Source organism: Apodemus sylvaticus, chromosome 19 (genome assembly GCF_947179515.1).
Source record: "Apodemus sylvaticus chromosome 19, mApoSyl1.1, whole genome shotgun sequence".
NCBI lineage: Eukaryota > Metazoa > Chordata > Mammalia > Rodentia > Muridae > Apodemus > Apodemus sylvaticus.
The window spans coordinates 785,472-796,843 of NC_067490.1; the positions used below are offsets into that span (position 1 = coordinate 785,472).

Below are 11,372 nucleotides of genomic sequence, written 5' to 3' on the forward strand. Positions count from 1 at the left end.
CAGTGCTGTGAGGGGTTGGGTCGGAAGGCAAACCCTGGTCATCAATGGCTCTGTAGTCCTTTTGTACAAATATCTGGCAAGGGTGACGTGGGGCCATTCCTCAGGGCACAGCTGTGGTAATGCTTACATGGAGGTTGGGCTTGGGCGGTAGTGCCCTCCCAGATTCTCCCTTCAGGCTTCTTGGAGTAAGGGACATGCAGCCGGAGGGCCTCAGCTTGGCCTGACCCTGCTGTTAGGGACTCAGTCCCCAGTAACCATAAAGATGGCCCGTTTGTGGAGCCTTTCCCTGCCCAGCTGCCTCCTCTCCCTGCTCCTTCTCCTCCTCCAGTTGTCATGCAGCTACGCAGGTAAGCATTCTCATTCCAGCCCTACAGAGACTTAAGAGCAGAAAGGGAGTATCCTTGGCTAACCTCTTTTAATCATCCTCAAATGGCTATATGAATTTCCTATCTATACTTGGGTCTGCTGATATGGTCTCTCTCTTTAGAGACCTTCCTGACTTTTCTTCTTCCTTTTCTTCTTCCTTTTCTTCTTCTCCTTTTCTTCTTCTTCTTCTTCTTCTTCTTCTTCTTCTTCCTTCTTCTTCTTCTTCTTCTTCTTTCTTCTTCTTCTTCATTTTTGTTGTTGTTGTTGTTGTTTTTCGAGACAGGGTTTCTCTGTGTAGCCCTGGCTGTCCTGAAACTCACTCTGTAGACGAGGCTGGCCTCGAACTCAGAAATCCGCCTGCCTCTGCCTCCCAAGTGCTGGGATTAAAGGCGTGAGCCACCACTGCCCAGCTCGTTCCTGACTTCTTGGGGAGTAAAATCCAAACTTTTCCCCATTCATATGGTGCTGGGAATCAAACTCAGGGCCTGAGTTACTAAGCTGTATCTGTAGCTCTAGTTTCTTTTTTGTTTCGTCTTTCAAAAGAAGACACTAACTTTTTGGAGTTACTGTCAGAGTTAAGCGAGAGTATTTTGTATTTTGCATATTAAGACAATGCCTGTTTGTATTAAACCTCAATAAATGTTTGATGAGGGTCAGTGAGATGGTTCAGTGGGCAAATGTGCTTGTCTCTAAGCCTGAATGCTAAAATGAAACAACACCTATAAAATAAAATACAAAGTTGAGTTATAGCATTGTGTTATGTTTGAGAGCTTGCTTTGCAGAATAAGGAAGAGATACATTTTTATACAGGAGTCTGTTCTCCAGCTAAGAGAAGAAATAAAGAAACAGCGGACAGAATTCCACTTCAGGGAGCCATGTGATTGATGAAGTCCTACTAGCCCAGGCACTCTCTGTGGGCATCTCGGTACAAGGAAGAGCCTGGCTTGCTTGCTAGTAGCTGGGGAGATGTTCAGGGAAGGTTCCAGAGCTGGCGTGAGGCTGAAGGTACAAAAGAAGCGACTTAATAAATAGGGGTTAGAGAGATGGCTTTTTGGTAAAGAGAATTACTTCCCTTACAAGAGACTGGGGTTACCAGTACCCACATCCATGGGGTGGCTCCCAATAACCTAGAGCACTGGGCAGCACTTAGAAGTAGTAGGCTACGTGACAAGAAGGAGGCAAGCATCTGAGCTGAGGAGTCAGAGATGAATATAGCTGGTAGAAAAGTGGAAGCCATTGTCCAGATGATTTCATAATAGAGTATTCTGTCCTAGACATTCAGAACCTATCTTTTACTAGAGACTACTTACTTTATATCAGTTTAAAGTAAAAAATAAAAATGATCCCTACTAAGGCTCATGAATTCCATTTAATATTCCCAAACTTGGCATGGTGGGGAGCCCTTATAATCGCAGCATTTGTGGGATGGAAGCAGAAGGACCAGAAATTCAAGTCGTTCTCAGCTACATGGAAGATTAAGGCCGGCTTGAGCTATAAACATGTCTTAAACAAAAACAAAAACAAAAACAAAAAAACCGAGGAGACGCATTGAAGAGATGATTCAGCAGTTAAGTGTGCTTGCTGCTCTTGCAGAGGATCCAATGTAGGGTTCCCAGCACCGTCATCTATGGGGTAGCCAGCAGCTACCTGTAACCCCAGCTCCAGGGGACCTCATAGCCTCTTATGTATTTCAAGACTAGGTATACAAAGGTGACATACATTCACCCATGCTGACACGATGCAAAACCTTTACAAGAAAAATCGATTGTCCTGAGCCAAGCATGGTGGCACATGCTCGCAGTTACAGCACTTAAAAAGGTGAGACAGGAAGACTGCTGTGAGTCCAAGGCCAGTCTGAGCTACAGAACAAGATACTGCCTCAAATTTAATAAATAGGGGCTAGAGAGATGATTCTGTGGTAAAGAGTATATACTGTTCTTACAAAAGACTGGATTGGTTACCAGCACCCACATCCATAGGGTGACTCACAACAACCTATAACTACAGATCCAGGGGGGACAAATGCCTCTGGCCTCTGAAGACACTTGCACTTGTGTGTACCGATGTACACAATTTACACACACACACACACACACACACACACTTTAAAATAAAACAAATCCCTGGGTGTGAAGGTAGTTTTGATCCTAGCACTTGGGAGGCAAAGGCAGGCAGATTTCTGTGAGTTCTAGGACAGCCAAAGCTACATAGCGGGACCCTATCTCAAAAATAAATAAAATAAAAATGAATTTTTTCATGTTTCCTTCCCCTCTTTCTTTTTGAAGCAGCTTTCCTATGATGGATGGATTTGTCACATCTGACTCTGTTTTTTTGTCTTTCCCACCTTTGGTGTTTTGGACAGGGCAGTTCAGAGTGATAGGACCAGGGCATCCCATCCGGGCCTTAGTTGGGGATGAAGCAGATCTGCCATGCCGCATATCTCCTGGGAAGAACGCCACGGGCATGGAGGTGGGATGGTACCGTTCTCCCTTCTCAAGAGTGGTTCATCTCTACCGAAATGGCAAGGACCAAGATGCAGAGCAAGCACCTGAATACCGGGGACGCACAGAGCTTCTGAAAGAGTCTATTGGTGAGGGAAAGGTCACCCTCAGGATCCATAACGTGAGGTTCTCAGATGAAGGAGGCTTTACCTGCTTCTTCAGAGACCACTCTTACCAAGAAGAGGCAGCGGTGGAGTTGAAAGTGGAAGGTGAGTCCTCCAGGGTCATAGGCAGTATGACCTGTGGGATAGCTGATCTCTCTTCATCCTTCAGTCATCCAGCGGAGATTAGATCTTTCTACCCAAACTTGTCACTTCTGAGATCAATTCCAAAGGAACAAACACACCAGTAAATAGGGACTCCTATGCTGCAGCTGTTGGTTATTTTGTCATTTGAGTCAGGAAAGAAACTGGAATAGAAGTAAGTTTTCATGGCTAAGAATGTGACGTTAGATAGAAGATTGTATCTAAGCTAGACAAATGCTTTTGCACTTCAGTTTTTATCTTGTTTTTGTTTTTAAATGATGGCTTTTCAACGTGTAGCCCTGGCTGGCCTGGAACTCATTTATACAGACCCCGTTAGCCTCAGACTCAAAATGGTCTTCCTTTCTCTGCCTCCTAAGAGCTGGGAACTGGGATTAAAGGCATGTGCCGCTACAACTAGCTTTATATATATATAAAACCTGGGCAATCCTCCAACCTCAGCCTCTGAAGTGCTGGGAGACTCAAAGCATGAGTCACCATGCTCAGCTTAAAATGATGGCTTTAGAAACACACCAGAGAGCCTGGGTGCTTCCGTGAGAGCTTGTTGAGTAACATAAGCTAGCCATAGAATATAGAGAACAAAAACATATCTCTGTATTTGAGTGTGTAGTTACATATGTGTATGTGTATGTATACGTGCATGTATACACACACACACACACACACACATATATATATATAATGTATACACTCAATATGTATATATGCATATATATGTGTGGATTATATGGTGGCAGGGATACAATTCCTGTGTGTGTGTGTGTGTGTGTGTGTGTGTGTGCAATATATGACAGCTATAATTCAGTTGGTAGAGTTCTTACCTAGAATGGAAGTAATAGCATTGTATAAACTGATCTTAGCACCTGAAGCTGCCGGGCAGTGTTGGTGCATGCCTTTGGTCCCAGCACTCAGGAGGCAGAGGTAGGCAGATTTCTGGGTTCAAGGCCAGCCTGGTCTACAGAGTAAGTTCCAGGACAGCCAGGGCTGCACAGAGAAGCCCTGTCTCAAAAAAACAACACAACCACATCAAAAAAAAAAAAATCGCAGCACTTAGAAGTTAAAGTCAAGAGGATGAGAGGTAAGACACTCATCCTCGAATATAAGAGACTGTCTCAAACAAAACAAAATAAAACCAAGAGGCTGCAGAGATGGCTCAGGGCTTAAGAGCTTTTGCTGCTCATGTAAAGGTTCAGAGTTTGATTCCAGCACCCACATAACTCCAGTTCAGGGGGGATCTGATGCCTTCTCTGGCCTCCAAAGGCCAATGCCCCCACACAGATATATACATACATACATATATATCCAAGTGCTGGGATTAAAGGAGTGCCCCACCACCGCCTGGCCACATAAATAAAAATTAAGCACATACACAGTGGTGGAGGAGACCAGTAGTTTCCATGACACTGCTTTGTCTTTATAACTTCATTTTCAGTATGCTTTGTATGGTGGCTGATTTTGGAGTTACTCATTGTTATTTGTCCTGCCTTGGAGCAGTTAAAGCATGGATAGGAAAACAGAAGGAGTGTTGAAAGTTAATTGCAATGTAATTGAAGAACAAAAGTGTTGTGAGTGCTGGGCCTCTGATCCTTTCCCTTTCTCCTCAGCACCTGCAGTGTGAACACCAGACAATCCATCATTGCTGTATCTGAGGTGGGGGTGACTGTTGCCAGGCTGAGACCAGAAGATGCATTGTATGCCCAGTAACAAAGCGCTATTTCTAGAGACAGCTTGCAGGGACATGAAAATAGCTGTGTGCCACAGAATGTTCTTCAGACAGCTGGTTTTTTTTCTCCCTGGGGAATTTTTACTCTCTCTCTCTCTCTCTCTCTCTCTCTCTCTCTCTCTCACACACACACACACACACAAAGCCCTGGAGGGTCAGAACTTTAGCATACAGATTTTTCTCTCTTCCCAATCAACAAATTCCCAGTTCATCTGCCAACTCCAGTATACTCATTGAGGCCCAACAAATTACAAGTAAGAAAGATGAGGGGCAGAGGGGGAGTGGGGCAGAATAGGCATTAAAAACTGTGCCTCAGGGGAGAATACTTTCCTTTGAGTTGGTTTCCACATTCCAAATCCCTCTAATCAGCTTGAGAGAGAGAGACAGACAGACAGATACAGAGACAGAGAGACAGAAAGAGAGAGAAACAGAGAGACAGAGAGACAGAGACAGACAGAGACACAGAGAGAGACAGAAACAGAGAGTGGTTGGAGTTCCTTTCAAAACACTAAATAAAATTTGGGGACTTGTAGCCCAGGCCTGAATTCTCAGCATTTGGGAGGTAGAGCCTGGAGGACAAAGAGTTCAAGAACAGACTTGCCCAGTTTAAAACAAAACAAACAAAAAACAATGGCTATATTATCTCTTTTAGAACCGGGCTCACTGTACCAACATTTCCATTCTATGTTGCTCTCCTCTTTTACTGAGACAGGTCTTGCAGGCTGGCCTGTGTCCTGCCTTAGACGCCAGAATGCTAGGATTGCAGGTGTATAGCACCATGCCCGGGTGTGTCAGTATCTTTTAAATCTTGATGTTGGTTTCCTTATTTAACCCAAACTACTGCAGCACAGGCTCTGCACAGGGGTTTGAGGAAGCAGTCTGGGTGACACGTTCCTTCTGCCTTCCAGACCCCTTCTACTGGATCAGCCCCGGCGTGCTGGCTGTCCTTGCTCTTGTGCCTCTGCTCCTCCTGCAGGTCTCTGTAGGCCTCGTATTCCTCTTCCTGCAGCACAGACTGAGAGGTACGGGCAGCGGGTGGGTCTGTCCCTGGTTCTTAGGGACAGTTAATCCTTAAGTCTTCTCAGTTCAGAATGTCATAACAGGTTCTACCGAACAATTTACCTTGCATCTACCTGTGAAGTAATAGTGTCAGCCTCGTTGGTGAGGAAGAAATTGAGTCTAGAGTTGGTTTGGTGACTTACAGGCGTAGAGCTCTGCCCTTCATAGTCCTTAGCAGCTTCGTGAAAATGGGTGAGTCATCTCTTCAACGTCAGTAAAGTCTAAAATATTAGGCATTTTGAAAAATAAATCTTAAGGGCTGGAGAGATAGTTGCATGGCTAAGAGCAATTGCTTCTCTTCTAGAGGACCCAGAACCCATATCAGACAGCTTATAACCATCTGTAACCATTATGTAACAACCATCTAGCTCCACGGGATCCAACATCTCTGACTTCCTCAGACACCTGCAGTCATGTCTGTATATACCTACAAGCACACACACACACACACACACACACACAATTAAAAATAAATCTTAATTTTTTAAACTTTCATTTGTGTGTGTGTGTTTGTCTATATGTGTACACGTACTTATAGGTTCTGTAAGAAGCCAGAAGATTTCTGAGTTCGAGGCCAGCCTTGTCTACAGAGTGAGTTCCAGGACAGCTAGGGCTACACAGAGAAACCCAGTCTCAAAAAACCAAAAAGAAAAAAAAAAAAAAAGGCCAGAAGAGTGTCAGAGACCCTGGAATTGGAACAATTGGGAATTGTAAGATGCTTTATGTGGGTACTAAGAACTGCACCCTGGGTCCTGTGCAAGAGTTGCAAACACTCTTAACTCTGAGCCGTGTCTCCAGTTCCACTACTTTACATTTTAATAAAGATTCTGAAATGAAAGTCTTTGCCATGTGGAATGCATTAAAAACCTGTATTTTCCATTCAACTGTAGACAGGAGTTCATCTGTAGAGGAAGTAGTTTTGTGTTCAGAGTCTACAAGTCAGAGTCTCCTTGTGCGGTGTCCTTCTGAGACCAAAGCATGAGTTCTTGCATCTACCTCCTTTTACTGATAAGAGAATGTGGCAGCAAGGAGGGTTTGGGCCATGGAAAGGACACAAGTATCAGATCAACAATGGCCCCACCTTATACACAATGGGCAAGTTCTCCACACAGTACTACATCCCCAGACCCACAGTGAGGATTTAGTTTGTTTGTTTGTTTGTTTGTTTTCACCCAGAATGTCTGTTTACCTACTCCATGGTAAAGAAAAGGCTCTTCCTCATCATGGCTGAACAGAGCAGGAACACAGAGCTAGGTAGCCCAGAATCCAACTCTACTGTAGATACCAACTATGAGAAAAATTCTTAGGTTCTTCGAGTCTCCAAGTAGGGAAAGCATTTTTCTCTTGAACTGTGGAAGTCTTACAGAGGAAAGTATCTAACATACATGCAATTATAAAGTAGCTGCTTGCTATTGTATAGTTTCTCCTTCAGGTGGGATATGGGTTTATATTTACAAAATGACAATCTTCTTGGCCATGTGAACTGAGCAAGGAGTAATGGAAGAGATGATAAAGCCTTATGATATAGGGCTGGAGAAACAGTGCAGAGGCTAAAAGCCTGTACTTCTACAGAGGACTCAAGTTCTATCCCTAGCACCTATGTCAAGCAAATAAATCATAACCACCATACCATTAGGAGATCTGACAACCTTTTCTGGATTCCAGGGACACACATACTCATGTGTACATACACACACACACATATACACACTCACTGAGACATAGATAGAGTTAAAAATAAGAAAAGCAAACCAACCATGTGATTTGAGCATTGCAGGTTTCTAAGGGACAGTTCTCAATACTTTTGCATTCTTAAGTACAAAAGGGTTTGGAGGTTCTAGTTATTAACTGCAGCTATTTGTTATACCTTTGACCAAAGAACAGTGGGCCCTGTTCTTCTGGGAGGTCATGCTCTCCCGCCAAGCAAGCAGTGTTGGGAGGGACACATATGCAGTAGTTGTAAGAAAAGAAGCCAGATGTATCAGCATAATCAGCCCTGACTATCAGCCCTGTCACTGCTGGGATGATAGACACTGCAATCAGTTCCAGGCTCTTGTGGCCTTTATTTCATTATTTAATTCAGACAATACCCACAGAAAGAGGCTGAATTCTTGGTTTTAAATATAGAGCTCTTCCTACTCTCCTAAGATGCTTCCAGGTCATCAAAAAACTCCCCACACAAAGGTCCAAGGTGCTGGGTGTGGAAGGGTCCTCGTACTGTCAGATCAGGAACTAAAAAAAACCCTGCCTCTTTCTATTTTAGGAAAACTTCGTGCAGAAGTCGGTGAGTTCCAGGGACCCTCCCTCCCCAATTCCTTATCTGGTCTTTTCAGCTTAACCAAACTCTCCCTCTCTTCAGACCATTTCTGTCTCACCCCCAATGCTCCATGCTCCCTTCAATTGGGCACTTCAATATTTAAAACCATAGGCAGCTAAAAATTAGAAATTGTTTACCTGAGTTCTTAAAGCATGGTTTACTTTGCATCAGGGCTAGAACCAGCCTTGAGGGATTTAGATAGATTCAGGGAAGGGACTCCCTTTCAGCTCCTTACTGAGCCTATTCTTTTTTGTTCTTTTCAGAGAATCTCCATCGGACTTTTGGTAAGTTCAGGCATATCCCAACCCTCCCAAGTCAATGCGGGATTTCACTGTGTAACCCTGGCTAACCTGGAATTCACTATGATAGACAGGTTAGCCTTGAACTCACAGAGTTCCACCTGCCTTTGCTTCCCCGGTGTTGGGATTAAAGACATGTGCCACCATACCTAGAAAATTACATTTTAAAATGTCATCTGCCATGATTCATCAGGGCAGGCTTCTTTGAGGAGAAAGTGAAGCCTCGCTAGTTAACTTTTTTTTTGAGTCAGGGTTTCATAGGCTATGCTGACCTTCAAACTCACTATGTCATGAAGGATGGCCTTGGGCTTCTGATCCTTCTGCCTTCAACTCCCAAGTGCTGGTAAACGCATATTCAACCATGCATGCCCCAACTAGAATATTAATTCCTCAAGAATTATCTTTGTATTTTCTTCACTTCAGATTGCAGATTTTCTAAGGACAATACCAGCATCAGAATACTCAAATGTTTGTTGAATAGATTCCATACAGCTAAAAAATAACATTAAACAGAGCACAGGAAATCGCTGCTCTGATCAATCTTCCTAAACATAGCCTTTCCTTCTGAAGCCAGATGTAACCCTGTTCAGATCTCCTGGTACCTGGCACACTTAATAGGCTCCAGCCTAGCACTTGACACTGGGCCAGTGTATGGACATCACACATGTAGTCTTTGAACGGATTTTATTACGTGTGTGGAGGATGTGAGTGGGAGAGTTTGGGCAAGCACTCACACAGAGATCAGAGGAAAATATGAAGAAGTTGGTTCTCTCCTTCCATCATGTGGGGATGGGGATCAAACTCAGATCTTCAGGTTTAGCAGCAAGTGCCTTTATCAACTAAGCCATCTTGCTGATCCCATTTCTGTTTTGTTTAGAAATGTCTGTTTCACAAACTTCAGGCTGGACTCAAACTCGCTATGTAGCCCAAGATTACCTTGAATTTTGATCCTCCTGCCTATACCTCCTATATTTTGGGATTATAGGTGTGAGCCACCAAGCCTAGTTCATGCTGTACTGGGGATGGAACTCAGCTCTGTGCAAGCTACAAGAATATAGCTCTACAAACTGAGCTACCTTCCCAGCCTCCAGGAAGGGGCTAACACCAGTTTTTGACTTTTCATTTTTGCTATTTTTTTTCTTTTTAGACTTTAACTCAGAGTCCCCTCAATATGTAAGACAGATGACCCTCTACTGAACTGCTACTTGTATAGTTGTTAGTATAAGAAAACCTTAGAAAAAGAAAGGTTGATGACTTGTAATCCCAGCATCTGGAGGGCCAAGGCAGGAGGATTTCTCAAGTTCAAGGCCAGGCAGAGATACAGGGCAAGAACCTCTCTTCAAAAAAAAAAAAAAAAAATGCTAGAGATGAGAGAGAGGGAGGCTTAGGGTGTGGCTGAATATGAGCAATGCGTGAAAGCATTGGAAAAAGCTAAATTCAATTAGAAGCTAATGGAAATAAAGGCACAATGCACTTCATCAGAATTCATGGACTCTAGCTTATCCCTTAGTTCTTTGTCATTTGGGAGCTTCAGGTTAAGAAGAGTGGGTGTGGCATAGAGGGAAAAACTCTGTTCTGCTTTACCATTCAGATCCTCACTTCCTGAGGGTGCCTTGCTGGAAGATAGCACTCTTTGTTATTGTGCCTGTTCTTGGACCCCTAGTTGCCTTGATCATCTGCTACAACTGGCTGCACCGAAGACTGGCAGGTTCGGTTGTCTGGACAGCAAATGGGACCACTGTGCAGGAGGGAACTCAGGCAGACCAGAATGGGAAAAGAGTGGAACCAAGGTTCTCCGGGGCTGTAGAAATCTTTATGCTCACCATCAGAATCCTCAGGAAAATGGAGAACCACTTAATGAGATGCATAGGTCCCTTAATGGAAAGGGAGGGTTGTCTGGGGAAGGTGGAGGGGGACTCCCACTGAGACTCATTTCTCTTTGTTTACAGGACAGTTTCTTGAGGAGCTAAGTAAGTTCTCCCTAACACCCTTCTCCATTCCTGAGACACCGCATTATGCAGCCCGAGAACTCATTATGTAAACCAGACTGGTCTGGAAACTATGACAATTCTCTTCTGCATGTACCACTGCACCCAACTGTTTTCTTGCTTCTAAACTGAACAAAAATCCATCAGGGGGAACATGGTTATTGAGGGACCATAATCCCAGGGAGGGCTGGAATGACTCCTCCTGTGAGGGAAAAGGGGATTAACTATTAAGCAACTGTCAAGTTTTCAGTGCCAGAGAGGCTGCTGAGCCACTCTTACCTGTTGGCTTAATAGCCTTTAGTGCCTCTTAGCCAGAATCCTGCTTCTGCAGCCTCCTTTGACAGTCTCCATAATAGTCATCCTGAACCTCACTCACCTCCCTTCAAGACCAACCAGGAAGTTGTGGGTGGTGGGGTAGAGATAACATGACCCCTGTGAACTTTCTCCTAGGTTCAATGACTTCATGAAAAGAACCCACTGGCAGATTTATTCAAGTCACTTGTCTTTTTTAGGAAACCCCTTTTGAGTGATGTGTCTTCTTGAAAGAGAGCCTGGCAGTTCCTTGAGGTCGTCTCTTGTTGGCCTCTTCGCCATGGACATATTCCAATCTACATCTACAGAAACACTCTGGATCCCAAGTAGAACTTGACTTCCCTCCTTCAACTGTCCTTTCCTCAGCCCCTTCCTCTAATTTTTGATTTCCACATTTTTTTTTACTGTCTTAAGTCTGCCTCTAGAAAACACCCTATGGCTAAGGCCAGGCAGTCTATCAGGAGACACCTATGCACCCAAGTAATACAGGAATGATTCTGCCAACAGGGATACCCAGCACTTCATCATTATGAACTACAGAACA

General features: G+C 44.0%; 1 protein-coding gene across 1 annotated transcript; it reads left to right on the forward strand.

The window, feature by feature from the left end:
- Positions 1–262: 262 nt before the first annotated feature.
- Positions 263–10,569, forward strand: Mog (myelin oligodendrocyte glycoprotein). The gene is made up of 7 exons (XM_052164420.1): positions 263–347; positions 2,729–3,076; positions 5,762–5,875; positions 8,176–8,196; positions 8,493–8,513; positions 10,120–10,236; positions 10,478–10,569. The coding sequence occupies exons 1-7, from the start codon at positions 263–265 to the stop codon at positions 10,567–10,569; spliced, it is 798 nt and encodes a 265-aa protein (XP_052020380.1).
- Positions 10,570–11,372: the final 803 nt, after the last annotated feature.